This window comes from Carassius gibelio, chromosome A6 (assembly GCF_023724105.1).
Source record: "Carassius gibelio isolate Cgi1373 ecotype wild population from Czech Republic chromosome A6, carGib1.2-hapl.c, whole genome shotgun sequence".
In the NCBI taxonomy this organism is placed as follows: Eukaryota; Metazoa; Chordata; class Actinopteri; order Cypriniformes; family Cyprinidae; genus Carassius; species Carassius gibelio.
Window position 1 is genome coordinate 30,352,792 of NC_068376.1, and position 22,313 is coordinate 30,375,104.

The window sequence follows — 22,313 nt, forward strand, 5'->3', positions numbered from 1 at the left end:
TTACTAATAATCTATCAAGTCCATGGTTGGGAAACCCTCTCATATACCATATAACAAACAAAGAAACATGGTATTTCTATGATAAAACATAATACCAGAATTTATTTATTTATTTTATTTTTATTTTTTTGTTCTCAGCAGCTGGAATCATATTCAGCAAGTCCTAAATTCAACCAGAAACCTACTTTTCTGCATTGCCATAATTTGTTTTTCTCCTTCTGCATACTGAGGCACTTGAACCCTAATTACATTAGTGCTCTCAGGGTGGACGACATGAGTTAGCATGTGCTCATCTGTGTCTGTGAATCCACCGTCCGATCTGTGTGACACTTCAACGATCCTCTCTATTAAACACAATCACTCATTGTGACAAACAATCATGCACAGATGCTCGATCCCTCACCCAATCGAGTCCTGTCCAAATCTGTCCTTGAATTCAAACAGAAATTAAAACTCACATCCATAATTAGCAGTGAAGCCATTAAAAAAAATTGACTCCCGTATAGCTTCACATCAGTTATGCATAAATCTGCCAAAATACTATGTTGATCAGTGACAACAGTAAATGCTGTACAGCTAAATTAATAAACTGTATTAGCTAATTATTATCACTTAGTCTTTTATCGAACATTGCTGTCTTTTATCACATTGCTGTTAACACCTCCATTGCACAAAAGCAATAAAGCACTGAAAGATTGATTTTTACCACAGTTAAGGGATGTTCCAAGGCACACATGAAGCATTAAACTAATGCACGAGAATATGACACAAGAAATTGTTGCATTTTGCTTCACTTGCTTTTTTCGGGCCTATAAAATCACCAGCTGTACATACTGTCCCTCAGAAATATGCTTAAACTTCTGCTTGCTTTTCCTTGGCATCCTGACACAACAGTTTTTGTCGTTATTGTTGCTTCTCCAACCCCACCCTGCGTTCCTGTGCAGAAAGTGCCGACTTTGCATTCGGGTTTATGTTATGACAGGACGACATTCATCACATAATGAACTGATGTAAGCTGCTGGGAAGCCTAAATGGAAGCGTCCCAACAGCTCACACCAAAGCCTCTGGACTCACTCAGTGATTAAAGCAGAGAGCTCAGGTGATGCTTTATAATTATGCGGCGAATAAACATGCTGAAGTTGACACTGACCTGCATCAAGAAACACACTGGTCTGAGTCTGACCGTACATGAGAGAAAAGCACAGCTTGCCTTACGTAGAGAACACATGTTCCTGACTCTGACTCTGTTCCTGAGAGAGTCATTGACAGTACACTGCTGCCACCTAATGAAATCAACCCAAAGATGAACGTTAGTAAGTATATACTTGAAACCAAGACCTGAAGTTGCATGCATGAAATCTAATGAAACATTAAAGGCCACACATTTTCATCAAAACATGATTTTATTAAGCAGATTCATTAAGTGCTTTTCTTCTGTGATATATTTAAGCTAACATGTAAGCTAATATTTATTGTTGTTGGTGACACTTTACATTAAAGTTCCATTTGTTACCATTAGTTAAGGTCAATACATTTATTACAGTATTTATTAATCTTTGTTAATGTTAGTTAATGAAAACCGTTGTTCATTGTTATATCATGTTTGTTTACAGTGCATTAACTAATGTTAACAAGCACAACTTTTGATTTTAATAATGCATTAGTAAATGCTGAAATTAACATTAGCTAAGATTAATAAAGTTCATCCTTGGTTGAGTTAACTAATGAACCTTATTGTAAAGTGTTACCCTCATTGTTTAGCATCATGTATGTTGGCATATCTGGATCACAAGGAGATTTAAGTGCTTTAGCCATATTGCATTCAGGACCACAACTATCTATCTCTAAGGCTGATTTTGATAACACATGTCATACGATATAAAAACAAACAAAATGTGCATATTTTATTCCTGTTATAATAATTACGGGATTATTTTAAAAGCTAATGAACTGAAATGTGTGAAGCGTAATATTTCTAACTAGGTTTCGCCAACCAAGCATGAAATGTGAGTAAACAAGTTAATAGTAGCAGGCAGTTGCAATGATTTTTTTTTTGCAATGATCTTATTTTGTTATTTGCTATCTGAAATTGAGCTATGAAGCCAAAAGTCCAGAAAATATGAGGTTCAAAATCCAAATGAATGGATCATTTCATCATGGGATTGATTAATTGTGCACAGAAGAACAACAAATGTAAATATAGTACAAGCAGAAAAAAACAACAACATAATTCATCATTGGTACAAAATGGATATAATATTTAGCATTTGATCTATTTTGTACCTATGATGAATTGTTATTGTTTTTGTTGTTGTTTCCTGCATTTGTTGTTTAATTCTCCCATCAGTGGCAAGTGAAGAAAGCTCTGCTGAAAGGTGCAACTACAGCCTGATTAAAAACGGTATTTCATGATTTGTGCTAACCAGATTAATACCCTATCAACAGACAGAAGAAAAATTGACTTAAGAATGTCAATCTTCAAAGTTTTGCAGGTCAAAGTTTGCCATGTTGGCAGCATCTGACCAGGCGGCATGCTCTGCGCCATCCATCTCAGTCGCCACAGCATTTCCCTGAATGAGATTGTGATTAGTGCCTCCGATAGCAGCGTCGCATTCAGGACACTTGCTTTGTTGCATAGCACCGCCACATTCGCCAATTGCATACACATGGCCATTGGGACATTTGTACCAATGACCTTTATTCAACCCGATGGCTTTGACTATCATCACCCTCTCGTCGTCAGTGATCCCCAGGCCGCTGAGAGGCAGTTTGGTGTCCAAATCCGTAAACATCTCCTTGACTGTATGTTCTAGATACTCAGAGAAAGGCAAAGTGTCCTCCAGGATCTCTCTTAATTTCTGGATCTCTGTGCTATAAACACGCCTTCTGATCGGTGACATGCAACAGCGCACGTTGACCTCAGCCAGGTAGGAGAGTCTCTTCAATTCACGTTCGAGATCTGCAATCTGCTGGTCTGAAAACCTCTGAGACGGACGTAAGAGGAATCCCAAGACGTCATCAACTTTGCTAGAGAATGGCTGAAGTTCGTCCAGAAGGAGTGTCATATGTTCTGCTTGCATTTCTTTTAGTTTCCCAACCCTCTCGAGGTAGGTCATCAAGTTCTCGGAATGCCAAAGTTGTTGGCGTGAAAGGTCCTTTGTTTCAAACTTATCTTTAAGAAGTGCGAACTCTTTGGCAAAATGCATTCTCAAGATCTTCTTCCCAAGCAGTTGCAAGCGAAGGTCGTCCTGCTTTTGCTTGATCTCATACGACACACCATTGATCTTCTCCTTGACCATCTCGATGGCTGCCAGGCTGCGGTTGATATGAGTGCCATACCGAAGGTTTCTACGGATTGGAGTGCGACACCTTGGACAATCCTTGAGTCGGATCGCCCTTTGATCCAGTTCAGCGCCTTGGTCTTGGTCAAGATTCATGTATTGATCCATTCCTGTAGCTTCGAACAGGTGCTTGCAATCTTCAAGCTGAATGAAACAAGCATCCGGGTCGTCTTCATTGCCGAAGAAGATCTCCGTGACCTCATCCTTATGGCAAATGCGACACTTATCAGGACAAGGGTCTCCACAGAGACCTATGCAGAGGTGTCCACAGGGCAAGGTGTTGTTACAGGGAACAGAACAAGGTGGACGGTCGCATGGCTCATGACACAGCTTGGTACAACTGTGGTGATGGCACTGCCATTCGCAAGGTTCTCTGCAAGGCGCACAAGGCTGACCGCAAGTCTTCATGCAGGCACTGTGGACACATCGGTTCTCGCAGCGAACTGTACATGGTGGACAATCTCTTACACAAGGCTCCTCACACCGATGAGAACACACCAGGATTTGTTGGCATTTGTGGTTGCATGCTTTGTGCAGGCGACCGTGAAAGCATCCATGGCACGTTCCCGGGCAAGGGTGGCCACAATCCAAGGTGGTGCCACATTTTGTTCTGCAGTATGTCATCTTTTTGGGGTCGCTGGAAATGAAGCATGGTTCTTCCTGGACGTGTCCACATTTCAGCTGCATTTGAACTTTAACGTTGCACTGAGCGGTGCAGGACTCTCCACAAGCTGCCTTGCAGGGATGGCCGCAAGGGAGGGTCTTTTGGCAACGCACTCGACAGACAAATTCCTCAGGGTCTAAGTGGCAAGGCACCCTCTGACTATGCTGGCATGATGGAATGATCTTGTCTAGGAGTACCTGGCATTCACCACATTCTTCGTGACAGAGACGTGTACATTTGTGCTTCAGATCACACAGCACCTTCTGGCAGTCTTTCATGCACTTGTATTCCTTGTGTTCCACATCATATGGGTGGCACATTCGGGTGCACACGTGGCCACAATCCAAGCGAAATTGGCAGGGCTGATCACAACCACCTTCGGGGGCACCTTTGAAGTCATCACTGCAGGATGCAAGGATCTGTTTATCCGGATGGTTCTGGCAACTCAGCGTCAAAGCACGACCAACTTGACCATGCTCTCTCAGAGTGTGAAGGATGTTGCTCCACAGCTTAACGGAGCTCAGCATGTCCATATTTCCAATACAATAGAGACCCATCTTAGCACGAGAAAGGGCTACGCAGACACGGTTTGATATGTTCAGGAAGCCGACTCTCTTGTGTAGATTGCTGCGCACCAGAGACAATATGATGATGTCGTTCTCCTCCCCTTGGTATTTGTCCACAACGTGGACTTTGACTCCAGAGAAATTCGGTGAGGGCATGAGCTTACGCAGACAGTGAAGCTGTCCTGTGTAAGTCGTCAGAATGGTGATCTGAGAAGGCTTGTAGTCCTGTAACAGCAAGTAGCGGCAGAGCGCGACCACAAACTGAGCCTCGTGAGGGTTCTGGTGGCTCCGTCCATCCTTAATCTCTTCCTCAAAGTGACCATGATCCACGAAAAAGAGATTTGTCAGAAGCCCCTGTAGACCGAAAGATGCAGGAGTCAAGTAGATGAAGGTAGCCAAATTACCTAATTGTGGTAGGTACCTACCAGAACGTATGTGATATAATAATAGAAGAAATTGCTGAAATTTACGTACCTTAACATTGTCATACTCCAGTACAGAGGGGTGGTTTTCCAGAGTTTCATAGATATGAGGAGTCAACAGCCGAGCGATGCATGGCCTCATGCGATGCTATAAATATAAAACAGAATTGTTGTTCATGTTGTTTTAGCATACGGTTCACTAGAGGAATGACTGACATCAGTAAATATGTAATCAGTTCATTTATTTACAGTATGTGCACACTACAGTGTACTAACCTAAAGTACTGGATAATATAAGGTAACTACATGGGTTACGGTTAGGTTTAAGGGTAAGTACCTAGATGGGTTGTTTCAATCCAACTTTGGGTCAAATATGGACTAACCCAACCATTTGGTTATTTTTCATTTATTTTATTTTTTTAGAGAGTACATCAGTATGTACATGCAGAACACGACTTGAAAATAAAGCGTTTCCCTTAAACGGCTGATATAATAATACAGAAACTAACCTGGTAGTTAAGGCGCACAAATGGAAAGTTGACTCCGACAAGCCTCTCAAACATCGACACTTCCAGATTGAAATTCTTGGCAAGGTCATACACTGTTGCGCTAGGCCTCAACTGTGCAGGATGACATGCATAAAGACAAACGTTAACACATGAATGCATCAAGATATTTATACTTATTACTAGGGGTGTAACGGTACGTGTATTCATACCGGACCGTTTCGGTACAGGGCTTTCGATACGGTGCACGTGTGTACCGAATGACCGAATGCAATATTTTGTGTGTGGAACATATACATTTTCGTGTTTCCAAATGAACATATCAAGTGGCGGAAGTCTCCGTGTTCAGCGCAAATCCTGCCCTGAAGCTGATTCTAAGGCCGGTTACACACTGACTACGTGGCGTTTCTGCAACGTGTCAGTTGCGTGATGGCTGCTTTAACGTTTTCTGTGTCTTTACACACCAGAATCGCTGGCACGCTGCTGCTACTGTGTGACATAGAGGGAGACCGCCGACAGACCAGGATCTTGTCTTCACGACAACAATATCTATACTTCATGTTGAGCATAAATATAAAGCCTACTGATAAAGGACACAGTCAACAGTATTGACGGCAAAATAGACTTTGTTTGACAGGTGCAATATGCCAGTGTGTCACCGGCCTAAGGTTTTCAAAAGGCATCACATGAGTGTGAACATCACTACAACTAAGAAAAACACGATTGTAATTCAAACGCAGCTCCCGTCGGCATTTAAACCGACCTTTGCTCTTTATTCCGATCGGTCCAACGCAATAACGAAATCTGATCAGGTCTAAAAACTGAAACTGTTCATGCTGCACTTTACACTTTGGAAAAGTTATATATAGTTTTTAAATATGAGCAGGCCTACAAGCTGGGATTGGTAATGCTGCACTGTAATCATAGTTATTTATTTATATTTTTCATTATATTTTATTATATGTTATTGGTTTGAGACTGAGACTATTTTATTTAGTGGAGAACTTTGCAGCAGTATTTTATTTCTTTTTTTATTTTATATATATTTTATTTAAAAGTATTTTAAAAAAAAGTGTAAACAAATAGTTTAAAAAAAGTTTTTAGTAACAAAAAAACCTGCAGTTTAATGTTTGCATTTCTTTCCCTTACTGTGCCGAAAATGAACCGAACTGTGACTTTAAAACCGAGGTACGTACCGAACCGTGATTTTTGCGTACCGTTACACCCCTACTTATTATACAAGCATTTATTTTTTATGCAATCATAGTTAATGACCCTGATTTGACATTACAAAATAAAACAATTTATTTCATAATATTGCGGTCTACCTGTTGGTGATCTCCGATCAGTATGAGGTGCTGGCAGGCTTTGCTGAGGGTGGTGATGGTGTGCGCCTCCAACACCTCCGCCGCCTCCTCCACGATCACCAGTCTGGGCTGCAGCTCCTGTAGAGCCTGTCTGTATTTAGCCGCTCCTGTGGTGGTCATACCCACGACCCGAGCCTGTTGCAGCACACACAGATCCTCACGACGCCGGATTTCATTGAGCCTCTCGGCTGCGTCCTGATACACGTGTTCAGAGGTGAGGGCCTTAGTGCGCAGATCAGTCCGATAGCGCAAAACCCAAAGCCTGAAGGAGAAAACATAGATCTAATTTAGCTGATTTTAAAGATTAAAATCTTAGTGCACTGGTCTGGCTTCAAGAAATTTGTGGTGAATGCTGCCATCTGGTGCATGTGTGTCTTACCGATACAGTCTCCATCTGTCTTTCAGACTGAGGCTCCACACATCCACGGTTTTCCTTTCTTGATGTTCAGTCATGGCTGAAGTTTTCCTCAGCTCGTTTTTAGCCATTTGCTTGATTTTTTTCTTCTGGTGTCTTTGAATCTGAACACACATCAGCAGAACAGTAGCACTGAGCTCATCACAACATACAACACAAATGGTGAACAGCAATGTCTTAACAATCAACAATCAGACATTCCCAAGCAGCAATATAACATATTTCCAAGTAAAACAGGTTATTTAAATTCTTGCATAACCTTGCTTTCTATCACATTTCTTTTGCATTTTTGGAGTTTGACAACCGTAGGAAAAAATATTTAGGATTAGGATGCAACCTTTTCATTGCATGCAAAAAAATATAGAAATAAGTAGCATGAATTTTATGATAAACATCTGAGAGGCTGAGTAATAACCCGTTTAAAAGTTCAATTTTGACCATTACATTTTAAATAGAAATACAATGTTTTATAAATATATATATAGGTTTAGATTACAAATCGCAGATGTAATTGTGGTTTCAGACTTTTAAGTATATATATATATATATATATATATATATACATATATATATATATATATATATATATATATATATATATATATATATATATATATATATATATATATATATATATGCAATTTGTAATCTAAACCTGTAGATAAACTGAAAGTTTGATTTACATCAAAATAATAATGATGACAATCATTTTTGAATCATTTAAAATAATTTTTAATGGTCTTTTTGCCTTTTCTAGTTCATATAAAATAATTAAAAATAATTTTTAAATGTGCAAATGTTGCATGTAATCTCATCTAATATAAGCTTATAAAAAATAGTTACTATTCTATTTTTCCCCAACATTTATTCAACAGTTATAATCTTAAAATAATCTTAAATTTAATAATTAATATTTTTTTAAATGTATATATATATATATATATATATATATATATATATATATATATATATATATATATATATATATATATATTCTAAAAAAAATTTTTACAATGTAAACAGTGTTCAATAAAATATATATGATTACAATAATGGATGAAGTCTCATACCTGCCATTCCCCTTGATTAGCCTGCCTCTGATGTCTGGCTGCTTCTTGTGGCTCAGGATCATTCAGGTTCAAAGCCAGCATCAACTCAGCCATGTCAGCGATGTCTTTCTGATCTTGCTTCAGCTTTTTCCAGTAATTATCTCCATGCTCCGCATCCACCACTATCCTCTCGGCCTGGATCAGATCCGCCTCTTCATCGATTTCTATCAGTTCCTCATCATTCAGCTGAGCCCCCTCTTCATCAGACAACTCTGAGAACGAAAGAGAGAGAGGTTTCTGTAATGTTGTATTTGCCATTAATGCTTCTGGTTTACATTCACTAACTAGAGACTAATTTGTAATGCAAGTCTTGCAGCTAATTTGATCTCAATGTAAGATTTGCTTAGTTTTTCTTCTTCTTCTTTCTTTATCAACATGCAGTAATAAAATGATTTATTTCATGATGTGTTAATAGCAGACAAGTACAGGCCTCAGCCAGTACGGACCCGAATGAGCTGCAGAAAAATATATTACATGCACTGTATTTTTGCCAATAACTGAGTAATGCAGGAAACTAATCTAATGCATAGTTTGGCACTTGTTTCATTAATTATTAAATTATAATAAAAACTGCATCTCAACGTTGAGAGAAAAACATTGCACATGAAGGAAATGCTATAAAACAGCAATTCTTTCTTAAATTAACTGAACTTTAAAGATGTCGTGGAAGAATTTTCTTCAAGGGAAGCACAATCCAATGATTATTCACCTAATATAGAACATAAAAAGATAAATTATTGCTGATATTGTGGTTTGTGTATTAGAGTCTCCACCTGTTAGTAGCTGCGAAAAACCAGAGAATCCGATGCCGAGCCACTCCGCCATCATTGAAGGCTTCTTTTTCCCCACACTCTCAAATCCATCCATCATCTAACACAGGAAGAAACTGCTGAGTTAATGCAAATTTCAAGTAACAAGAATCATGGCTTGATGAAATAATAGTCAGAATTTACTGAACCTTTAGACCAAAAAAAAAAAACTTTTTGCACGTTTGCATGCTTTTTTGTATCAAGTATCATATTTGATGCAGGCCTTTATGGTTCATAGTGTCACTATACCTAACTAAGCATTTAAAACTCATCTTACAAAAACATATTATTGGGATACTATATCTTAGTAAGATTCATTGGGAACTGCAACATACTACACCGTTTAAAAAAACGACTGACTGATTTTACTGGATGCAAGTGAAAGAAAATCAAATGGGATATTAAACCCACCAAAGAAAGCCAGAGATGTTTTTGTTAGCTTGTGCCATTGCTTAGCTCAGATCTTCAGGGAATAATATCTGCAATAATAGCTTCAAGGTCTATATACACTATTTGAGGACGGCATGTCTGACAGCTGTGGCAAAGCATTTCAGAGCATGTGTGTGTGTGTGTGTGTGTGTGTGTGTGTGTGTGTGAGTGTGTGTGTGAGTGTGTGTGTGTGTGTGTGCTCTTGTTTTTGTGTCATATCAGGACACAACTCTGTATAATGACATGGGTATGACACAGGTATTACAAGGAGAGGGTGACTTATGAGGACATAACCCATGTCCCCATTTCTCAAAACACTTATAAATCATACAGAATGAGTTTTTTTTGAGAAAGTAAAAATGCACAAAGTTTCCTGTGAGGGTTAGGGTTAGGTGTAGGGTTGGTGAAGGGACATAGAATATACAGTTTGTACAGAATAAAAACCATTACACCTATGGGATGAACACACTTTACACAAAAACACCCCTGTGTGTGTGTGTGTGTGTGTGTGTGTGTGTGTGTGTGTGAGTGTGTGTGAGTGTGTGTGTGTGTGTGTGTGTGTGTGTGTGTGTGTGTGTGTGTGTGTGTGTGTGTGTGTGTCAGGCACTCACCGGCTGTAGACACAGGCTGTCCCAGTGCTCAGGAGACATGTATCTCTCCAGGAAGTCTTCTCTGAGGACGCCACGCAGGCTGCACTCCAGCTGAGCAGACTGTCTCTTTAAGAGCTCCTCTGCGGCCTCCATCTGTGTGTAGATCTGCCGACATACAGCACAACTCATTAGAAATATCATTCATATATTACTAGGTGCACTGGCACATACTTGTTTTCAGAGAACTGAAATGAATAGCTAAAACATACATGACCATGGAGCACATAACCAGTTTTTTCGAAATTGATACAGCTATAAAATTTGGAATCTGAGGGTGCAAAAAAAAATAATCTTTAAAGTTGTCCAAATATTTTACCAGGGTCCCCATAGTAAAATAATAAATAATAAATACATGTTATGCACATGTCTCACAGCATGCAATCAATCTAATTATCAAACTAAACATTATATTAATTATATTTTTACTGATATTTTTTTTTAGAACAGTTGATGAAAAAAAAAGTATTTTCATAATGTTTTCACGCTTGTTTAATTTCAAACATTATTATTATTATTATTATTAATATTATTGTCATTTATTAATTATGTTTAAAACTAAAATAAATAAATAAATCATATTACTTGAAATAAAGTAAATATTCAATTAATTAATATAAAATATGAAGACAAACTTATTTTATTTCAGCTAGTTGGTAAGGCAGCATTTCTCATTTTTGTTTATTTTAACTTAATGTACTAAAAACATTGAAAAGACAAAAACTAATAAAACTAAAAAAAATGCACATCTACTAAAACTTTAAATAAAATTTAAAAATAAATATAAAATATAAAAAACATATTATAAAATATTAATAAAACCTATAACAGTATATTATTAATACTAAAATAACACTGGCTATTAATTATGTATATTCTAATAACAATCCTAGGAAGTAATATTATATAGCATAAGAATAATTAGTAAATAAAATAAAATAAATTAAAATATAAAAAATAAAATAAAATATAACTGAAATAAAATAAATGAAAATATAACATAAATAAAACTAAATAAAATAAAATAAAATAATGAAATCTGAGCTATGTCCAAGATAGTGGGCTCACTTCATGATGGGCTCTCCTAAGATGCTGTGGCAAATTTTTGCGGAAGTTTGATGCCCTGGTCAGCTCCCTCAGACCAAAGGGCTTCAGAGTTTCACTGTTACTCCGTCCTCCAACTCTCACAATGCCCCTTTTTAAAAATCCAAGGATGCCTGGGACAAAAGTTATGAAATAGTTCATAATATCATACATGAGTCATCTTTTACCGGACTAGAATGAACTCTCTAGAGAAGCCATGAAGTTCAGAGTCTTTTAAATGCTTTAAAATATTTTCTGAAACTTGAATTTACTATTACTCGTGTCTTTTATCACAAGCAAGAACTCAGAAGTAGGAGGAATCTCTATTTTCTTTCCACTTTATCTTATCAATGGCTCTAAGAAAAAACTGAGAGATCTACCCATAAATACTGATAAATACTACACAGATATAGATATTAGCACCGTACCTTCCAGAAACTGGTCAAGAGCATGATTGGTATAACAGACCACCAGCATAGGGCTACCATTTGACCAGGCCTCATGGTTGTTTAGCAAAGCATGAGCGATCTTCAGGCCTACATGAGTCTTCCCTGCAAAGAAGAAAACAAACAGGATCAACAAACGTTCCAGGTTTCTTTGCACTCAAGAAATAGGTCGCATCTATTAAGCTGTTATAATTAGCTTTTTTGTGCATATGCAAGTTGATCTCAAGAGTGTGGCATTGGTTAACAGCAAACCCTAGACACAGATAAGTCACCTGTTCCTGGTGGTCCCTGTATGATGGCCACTTCATTGGTTAAGGCCAGTTTAAGTGCTTGAAGTTGGCTTTCATCGAGACCCATTGTTTCCTCATCAGGCCAGGCCTTTGGGGTCAAGGGATTGAAGGGTGCAAGCTTCCCCTTCCCTTCTGCCGTGATGCTAGACAGATCATATGACCTTCCTTCCACCCGAAGGTAAGCTGGGGGATCTACATCTGTGTTGCACTCCACTATGTACCTAAAACAACAAAAATGTGCGGTGTGGTGTTTACCAAGTTAAGCACGACTGGTATAATTGTTCAGACCTGGATACAAAGACTTGACAGAGAGTACTCTTTAAAATCTAGGAACCACTCAAGAAACCACAAAACAACACTATGAAAACCATTTAAGAATACCTTAGCAATTCTCTAGTTTAGAGACATGACATTCTGCCAAGTAAGGTGACCCATTCCCACACACACCGTGAACACACACACACACACACACACCGTGAACACACACCCGGAGCAGTGGGCATCCATTTATTGCACAGGATTCAGTGCCTTTCTCAAGGGCACTGAAGTCGTGGTATTGCTGGCCCAAGACTTGAACCCACAACCTTAGGGTTAAGAGTCATAGTCTCTAACCACTATGCCACAACTTCCCCAAGAAGAGTTTTGCACAAGTAAGAAGTTCTTAAATTTACTTCAATCATGCATACCTTTGAAAGGGAACATCATTCTCATCTTGCTCCTGGAGACCTTCTAGAACGTATCGATAGGCCTCAAAGTAAGCCGTGGTCTCGACCATCAGGAAGGAGTCCGAGGGCTGAATACTGGCCAACGTTGCCCTGCTCTCAGAAGAAAAACAGAGATGCACCTGTCCCTTCCTCAGCAGCGTTGGATCCCGGTCGGTAACAGTGGCGAACAGGAAGGTTTCGAAATTGTCCATGGAGAGACAGACAAGGGATCCGTAAATGAGACGTTTGGAATTTTCCCACCGGACAAACTGCAAGAGAAGATTCAATGAGTTAAACTGACAGAGGGATCAATGGTGGAAAAGATGGACATAATTGGGAGTGCATGGAGTTCTTTCAGACAACTTGCAATTTGTGCTTACCTGAAGAGGCCGTGGGTCAAACTGCACTTTGTAGGCGATTCCCGTTGGTGTGCAGAGTGGCAAAACCAATCGGGTGTCAAAGTAAACTCTGATGTCATCAAAACGCCGCTTTTTCAGTGGTATTCCATCGACAGTCTCACTGTGCTGGTTCCTCAGGATCTCCTTAACGCCCTCTCTCAGCGGCCTCACGAAATCTTCACGCAGAAGTCGGAAGTGTGTGTCTAGATAGATGCGAGCGTTAGGAAAGCTTTGAGACATTATGTTGGGTCTCAAGAATGGCTTTATGTCTAAGTGGAACTCCTCAAGGGTTGGATAAATGCTCATCTTCCTGAAGTCTTCTTCCCCAGGTGGGGCATCCTCATCAGCTGCTAGGAAGGAGTAGTTATCCGACCGCAAGGTGCCTTGCCTTGATTTCTCTTGGAGGTGGTCCACCAATCCTTGCACCCTCTCCAAGTCTTCATCAGTGCTGGGGAGGATATCCACACCTGAGGCACGCAACTGGTTGACGGTGGGTTTCAAAAGCGCCACCAACATTGAGACCGACTGGATAGAGCTGTGAGGAAACATGTTGAGAACTTCAGAGAGAAGGCTGATGATGTTGCTCAGATGTTCGGGATACTGCTCCCTTCGGGCTTGCGCGTAATCCGACATCATTCCAGTCACATGATACGGCAGAATGTTACGGAAAAACTGAGAGTCCTTGACAACGCGAGCCAAGTGTTGCACGATCTTGCGGTCAATTCGAGAGCCGAAGGCCTTGTAGAGAACTTGACAGACCAGCTGCACCAGGTCGCTTCTCATCATACTTTCTTCAAGCAGATTCTTGAGCCCAGTGTTAGATGAAAGGGTGATGGCCACCTCAGACGCTTCTCTCTCTAGAAGGCCTTCAAGGGTTTTATACCCCAGTTTGCGCATGTCAGGGGTGCCATCTCTCCCTCTCCCTCTTCCTCTCCCATTTCCCCCTCTACCTCTCTGAGTTTCTACTCTTCCTCTTTGAGGTTCTTCACCTTGTGGAACAACTCTTAAATCAGTCATACTTCTACTGGCTTGTTGGTGACCTGTGTTTTCAGGGCGGCTGCTTGAATGTAAAGGGTCTGGAAGACGATAATTGAGCAATTTCTGTTGCATGAGCCCATAAACAGGTCTCCCAAATCCTCTCGGGTGGACTCCCCTTATCACTGGGCGGTGGACAGAGTTAAAACTTGGCTGCCCTTGTTGCTTGTTTTCTTCTCTCCTCTGTCCTCTGCCCCTTCCTCCTCCTCCTCGTCCTCTTGCACCTTGAGCTTTTTCATCGGGTTGTCTTTCCCATTGGCTGTTTGTACTTCCACTGGCTTGTTCGTGACCTCGACCCCTTCCATCTCCTCCTCTTCCTCCTCTACCTCCTCTGCCTCCTCTTTCTCCTCTTCCTCCTCTTCCTCCCCCCTCCCCTCGGCCATCTCTACTGCTTCCTCTGTTTCGACTGGGAGAGCTGCTTGCTTGTCTTTGACCAGGCACTGAACCATCTGTTACAAAATAGAAATGATGGTGAATAAATAATAAGGATGCATATTCACCAAGTTGAATAAGGCTATGTAAAGAAGTCAACAGAAAGATCTATACCTCTTCTTTGAGGGCCACTGAAGCCTCCTCTTCCTCTTTGCTGTCTTCCTCCTCTTGGATTGAACATGCTGCAGTTGTTAATATATCTGCAGGGCGATTATACCAATACAGTAAATAGAAATATCTCAGAATAATTCTTCTCTGTAGATATCTGCAATATCGTTACTCCCCTCTAGGTGGACATCTGGTTGAAACCATGGATCTAATGCAACTGCTTTCACACATCTCTCAGAAACTGTAATACATTTCTTGAATCACCCTTAACGTTTGCAAAACAGCAAGTGTGTGCATCTCTTGAAACCTTGCATAGACACATTAAACTTTCATACAAAGCCAGTAACTTGCTTAAAATCCTTACTTTATATCAGAAAAGTAAATATTAGGTTAATTAACACACAAGTGTCATCTGAATGACCTATCCTTGTTCACAAACTAGATATCAAAATGAAATTGGACAGGATTCACATTTATGCTTTTACACTGCTAGTCTGTCGGAAAAAAATAATAATAATAATAATAAAAATACAAAACTCATCATTGTGATACAGAAGAAAGAAAAAACACAAGACCTAAGAGCACATGTACAAAATGGTAAACAGACTATGTATATATATATATCTCTATCTTACATATCAAAATTACATTGCACATGATCCACATTTACACTTACACAAAAACTACAGTGTCATTGCGAAATAACAAAAAAAAAAAAAAAAAAAAAATCTCAAGACCTGAGAGCAAATCATAAAGAGAGAGACTAAGATGTTTTTATTTTATTTATTTTTTTATTTATTTTAAAATGCTTTATCATACTGCTACAATATATTGTAAAATTATCCTATTACTTGCGTTATTCTCTTTTTAAAAATATTTCGAAATTAAATGACTGCGTGCTAGTCTGCTACCGGAAATGATCAGGCTAAAAAACAACACACAGATGACTCCTTCGAGACGAGCTAAAACAGCAGCGGCGAAACACACTACACTAGATATAACATTAATAATAGCGTAAACAACGCGTTTTTGTTTATTATGATCTCCAGCACTCACCTGGTTTGGATGTCTTCGAGTCACTCTCCCGAAGTCTTTGGGAACAGCTCGTGTTTGATCTCGTCGGTGGCTTTTTAAATGCCGGTTTAGTTTCGTTTCTCGCGGCTGTGGGCGGATCTTCAGCTGGTTTCTGAGTCAGAACCGAAAGTGATGAACGGAAAATACATTTACAGATATTAGCTATAAGGGAGACCTATCACAAGTGTTATATCTCAGTAACAATGCATGAATGCATTGTGCATATATGCCATTGCTCATATCAGTAAACAGTTAATTGGCAACAGAACTCATAATAATAATAGAATTACCCCCACTACTCTATAAGTCTTTCTATATCTTGTTAAAATTAAGTATGCATATGCTTACATTTAATCATATCAATAAATATTTAATTGTGAACAGAACTTATTTAAAGGATAATAATAATAATAATAATAATAGAATTTTCCCCATACTGTAGAAGTGATTCTATATCTTGTTAAAATAAAGCATGCATAACTTAAAACTTGATCGGTAGTTTGCCAACACAATGTTTATAGATCTTTAAAGACCTTCCTGTCTCTTTGGGAAGGGGTTTGTATTAAATCAGCTGCTTTAGACAGAAACAGAAACCTACCTGGAAAAAATGTTGTGGTTTGAAAGCAAAGCATTGATGCAGATGCAGAGCAAACAATGTGGTAAAGTTGGCAAAAGGCGGAAATTGCTGTTTATCAACAATTCATCTTATTTGGTAGGGAAAAATTAAAGTGTGCAAAACTCATGCATATATGACCTACAATAAAAGCTGTGGAGAGACTAGGTGTAACAAAAGAGAAAATCTTGCCTAAAATGAGGCAAAGCATGTCCTGTTTTTAAACTGAGGAAACTGTTCTCAATAAGCATTGCCTGTTTGACGAACAAACACAGAACTTTGACCTGAATAGAGCTTCATGTTTACTTCCAGCTTTAAATCAAATAGAGCTCACAGCCTAGATGCAGATTTCAGCCACAAGCACTAATAACCTCACATTACACGCAGTCTAATTTAGTCCGTTTTACACAGATACTGCCAGCTGCTCTTAAAAAAGGGGAAAATGCCACTAGTTTCTGATCTGCCCTATTTGAGGAAATCATTTACAAAAAGTTGTACACGAACATACAAACTCATTCCCCGAGCTGACAGATGCAAATCAGTATTTATTATCAGCATTATTACTTTTATTTATTATCTGTACTTAATATAGCTATTTAAATTACAGTAGTTACATTTAATGTTCACTTATTTTCTTACCATATACTCTATGAACATTTGAGCAATTACAATAAAAAAAGCTCCATATAATATTTACACAAGTACAGGTACTTATAAGTATTACCTTCATTTTTATCTATTTTATATATTAATAAAGACAACATATTCTATATAAATAATAAAACAATAGTAGCAAGCAATGAATAAAAATGTTTAAAAAAAAATTATATATATATATATATATATATATATAGCTATACAGTTCTTAAATTTTTTACATATTTTTAATATATTTTTTATTATATATATATTTTTTTTTATTTAAATATATAATTTAGTTTTATGTATTGCTAATTTATTTTATTTAAAAAAATTCTAAATTCTTGTAAAAAAAAAAAAATATCTATATATATATTCTGCATCTTTACTGTGAGAGCTTCATTTCCTTTCTCATGGTACCAGAAGGTTTCTCTCTACATGATCTTCAAGGTTGGCTGATAAAGGAGTTTCCTGTCACGGATGTGGATTCATTGTTTCATGTGGGCTGTACAGTCTTTGATATTGTGGGCTCTCTAACATCTCTGACGTCTGGCAGATCTCTAACAGAAGCTTCTCTTCATCTGGAAAATGAAATCAATCTTATTTCTGATGCTCATTAGCCGTTGGTTCATATTTGCTCTGCTCGTGACAAATGCACGGACAAACAGAAGCACAGGTTTTCATTTGTAGAGTTTTATTTGTAGGTTTTACGTTGAGAAAGGGATTGAAGGTAATAAAATGATAAAGATGCTGAAGTGTTGGTTCTTATACGTCAGGCACGGCTTCATTTACTTCTGTACCTGAGAAGACAAAAAAAAGATGATACACAGCTGGCAAACATGATGCCCACCCCCCGTAAAAACACCATGAAATTAGATTAAGATGTACATAGAATTTTTTTTTTTTTTTTTTTTTTTTTGCTTGTAGTAAACATTTTAAATAGCTTCAGTATATACATTTCCACAAAATATAAAGATTGTTTTTGTAAAATACGGCAATATTTTCAGCTTTTCTTTATCTCCCTCAGTGTATGAAAACCAGTTTAAATAAATATATTATTAAATGATGGATTGTAGCAATAAACATACAGTAGTACAACAAAATGCAAGCATAAAAATACATTTTCAACAACTTTTTAAACATTTTTTTACATACAGTACTACTAACTTCCATGATGCATTTGATTATTTTATGATGTATTTATTTGTGGCTTTATGTTGTCCGATACATTATAAATCAAGGTTTTTGGGAATTTGTGGTTTTTAACATCTTTTATTTTATAATATTTAATGTATTTCACATCATATTTTTGCTTACATTTGCTTGTAGTTTTGCATATTCATTGCAACATTTCTCATGCATTTAAACTTTTTATTAAAGGTTTATACAATTCAGTTTTAAATCCCTCCATAATTCCCAACCAATGCATTTATTTTATTTTAATTTATCCTCTGTTAAATGAAATGAAAGTGAACATTCAAATTTGTATTTATTTTTTTAAGTTTGCATGAAAAGGATTTATGAAAAGTGAGTGCATATTTAACGAGCGAGTCTGATGGGAATGTTGCACCTGGCCTTTGACTTGAAGCGTCCTCCTTTCTTGTTAGGAAAGCCGAGTCACTTCCTGTCCTCGGAGGACGGCCTGGACAGAGAAATCACTGTTAGACTCGGAGACAAACACACAAAGCCTTGAACTCCTCAGTATCACACACACCCGGCTCTGTACTGCTTCAGGGTTTTCTTGCTGGTGTTCGTGAGCTCCTTGTTAAAGACAGACTTCTTCCTGCCGCCCTTGACTTTGGAAACTGGGAGAATAAAGTTGAAAGCGTACATCTGAGACTTCAGCATCTCGAACTGAGCTCTCTCCTCCATCTGCGGATCAGACACACACTGAGCGCTGAAAAAAAGCAGATTTATGAACATGATTTATGGCAGATTTAATGTCAGATGGACAGCGATGTGCAAAGGCAGGTCATTTCAGTTTAATTGAAGCTTGATGAAATGATCTCAGCATTAACTCTTTCCTCTCAAAGCCAAATCAAAATCCTGCAATGCTTTGGCCACTTTGACAAGGAATCAAGAAATGAAGGGATGATATTTAAAACAATTATATAATGTGAAGACACACACCAACAATTATTGAGAATCTGAATGTGAATCTGACGTGTTTTCATATTGCTATGTGTTCATTAAGGTATTTTTTGGAAGAAGTTAAAATTTTTATTCATCGATGATGCTTTAAATTAATCAAAAGTGACTTTTATAATGTTACAGAAGATTTCTATCTCAAATGCATGCTGTTCTTTTCATCTGCAAATCTTGAAAAATAAAATTTACAACCGTTTCCACAAAAAATATCATGCAGCACAACTGTTTTCAACATTGATGATAAACAGAAATGTGTTTTGAGCAGTAAATCATCATATTTCCATGATTTCTGAAGATCATGTGACACTGAAGACTGGAGGAATGATGCTGAAACCACTAGAATATGGAAATATCTTATGTCTGATCATACGACAAAAAAAAAAAATGTTCTTCCTCCGTGTTTTCTCAGTGTCTTAAGAGTTTTACAATAAGTTAAATTCATTTAATAGTGATATAAGTCATGAAATTGAACCAAATGAAGTGATTAAAACAGTACACAAATCTGCCAAGAGACTCAAATCAAATCCCTTACTGACAAAATGTGTTTCATTTTTACATTTTAGAAAGACACAGGTCTCTCAATGCTTGCATCTCAAGTAAATCTGTGCCTATTTAAGGATATCTCTGTTAGAAAACCGAGCCTAAAAAAAACATTTAATGCAATGACTATGAATTTAAGACTTTCTGCTCCGACTTTACACCTTTTTAAGGAAGAAAACTTTGTTAAGAAACTTTATTTAGATCTAAGCGAAGAATCATTCAGAAAGTGTCAATCACAAATGATCATCATGAACGTTTTATTCAAGAGTAGCTCAAACATCTTCCCCTTGAGGAATGACTTGAGCTTTGACGGCTGTTTTAACGATATCTTTCAGCATCTTTCTCTCTTTCTCCCAGACACGGATCGGTCCACCCTGTGCACGTAATGCTTCACTGTGTTGGGCATTGTGAGGTTTATCACCTGCATTCAGTTCTTTGATGCCTGTGGTTATCTCAGACACAGATATGATGTATTAACTCACAGTCTTCACTCCCTCTATATCCAGATCTCTGGAAGACACATCTGTAGAAACTAAACTATAAATCTGTTCGTCCTTGAAACGCCTGAAACACAAAGATGCATTTCATGTAGCAGCTGCTGCTTCAAGTCTAAGATTTGTGTTTGGTTCTTGCATGAATCTCTTCACAGCATCTCAGACTCTCCAGTCTGCATCTGAGACAGGTTTCAGTGAAGCTCGCCGACCTTTAACCCCATCAGGCCCAGCAGGATGTGCATGTGATGAGCCGGCTTCTTCCTCTGAGTGAAGAGCATCACGGACAATAACTGGATTTAACACGCGTTTCACAAAGAGACTAAATGAAATGCCTAGACAGCTTTTTCAGATATTATAATAAGACTCTTTCAAACAGTAGGGAGCAACATTGTTAATAATTGTGTAATGTAAGCCAATATTGCATGCTTCCTTCTTGGAAATGCAATCCCAGAATGCACTGCAACCAGGTTTGTATTGTTCAAGATTAAATCTATTTTTTTTTTTTTCAGGAACAGAAAATGATGAATTTAAATTTAATTACAAGGTTTAGATAAGAATTTGCCTTGGCAACTGAACTAAGGTTACTTAAACTGAAATAAAAATAAACCCAAAGAGAAATATGCTTAATAAAAAAAAAAAAAAAAAAAAAAAAAAAAAAATATATATATATATATATATATATATATATATATATATATATATATATATATATTATTAAGCATATTTCTCTTTTATATATATATTATAAAAAATTATAACATAGCATATGTATTATAAAAATACAAATCTCAAAAAATAAAGCCTAATTTAAAAAAGGTTTCCAAATACTATAATTGTATATGATTCATGCTTAACACTGACTTTAATTAGCTAAAATATTTTTCTTCATTGATGGTGTAGTTTCAAAGCAAAGGTACATTATAAATATATTTTAATATTTTTTTTACATTTATATTTTGACTGTAAATAGTTGAATAAAAAAAAAAAAAAAAAAAAAAGCAACCCAAACTCACCTGGTATCATTGTGTTAGTCGAGTCTTTTTTGTGGTTCACTAATGACCATTCACATAGTTACTATACATGAAAAAAAAAACACTTAAAATCAATCACTTATAAAGATGCAGCTCAGTCAGAACACCCTATGTAGACAGCACACTAACAAGGCCACTCAACCAGGACCCCTTACCTGCTCCTCCTTTACTGGGTCTGATCCTCACAAACTCTTGTCTGAGATCCAGAGCCACGTCTGTGTTACTGTTCACAAAGATCCTCACCTGCTGCTTCTGAGATAAAGACGCCAGATCCTTCACCGGAGGACAAATATTACAAAACATCAATCTAATATCTAGTATTAAGTTCAAAACACAGAATTACTATGGTATTCCACTAGATAGAAAAGTACTACCATTCAGTACCTTAAAAAAATAAATAAAAAAAACTGGCATTATCATAGTACTAAATTCAAAACTCAGTTTTATTACGTCGCCGGATAGCATAGTATTGCAAATGCAAAATTAAGACATAAAAAAAAAAAATAAATCAGTGCATTTGCATCACAAAGCTTCTCAAAAACCTGTGTGCCATTAAAACTCAAATACAAATAATAAACATTAACACATTAAGTGGTTGAATTTTAATTACAGTATTAATAAACTTCCTATAAAAGCTTTTCAATGTGTAAAAAAAAAACACCTGTATTTTAATATTGAACTCCTCTGCAAATGTGTAACGATATATATAATCAGCTTGAATCAGATTTTTTTTTTTTTTTATTACTATACGTACTTTCAAGACCTTCCAAAAAGTACAGTTCTCCGAATTTTAACTGGGACCTGGCATTGCATCTCTAGATATATTTTACAAGAAGCTGAATCCACAAATCAAAATGTCTCAGAAGATGCTTTTAAGACACTTTGCCATTTAGAAATTCATACTCCATACATTATTTAGTTGCATCAAAACAAGAGTAAAATCAGCTCAGCGTATTCAAAGCTGTACGTTAAATTGATATCAACTGAAAGCAAAACAGGAGTC

General features: G+C 37.3%; 1 protein-coding gene across 1 annotated transcript; it reads right to left on the minus strand.

Moving 5' to 3' along the window:
* Nucleotides 1–1,384: 1,384 nt before the first annotated feature.
* On the minus strand, nt 1,385–15,960 carry LOC128016044 (NFX1-type zinc finger-containing protein 1-like). Its single transcript, XM_052600361.1, has 15 exons — nt 15,828–15,960; nt 14,778–14,863; nt 13,179–14,680; nt 12,781–13,067; nt 12,077–12,315; nt 11,787–11,909; nt 11,344–11,492; nt 10,240–10,383; nt 9,164–9,260; nt 8,352–8,602; nt 7,246–7,385; nt 6,828–7,128; nt 5,503–5,613; nt 5,046–5,141; nt 1,385–4,925 (listed from the first exon to the last, which is right to left on the minus strand). The coding sequence occupies exons 2-15, from the start codon at nt 14,842–14,844 to the stop codon at nt 2,472–2,474; spliced, it is 5,961 nt and encodes a 1,986-aa protein (XP_052456321.1). The 5' UTR covers nt 14,845–14,863; nt 15,828–15,960; the 3' UTR covers nt 1,385–2,471.
* Nucleotides 15,961–22,313: the final 6,353 nt, after the last annotated feature.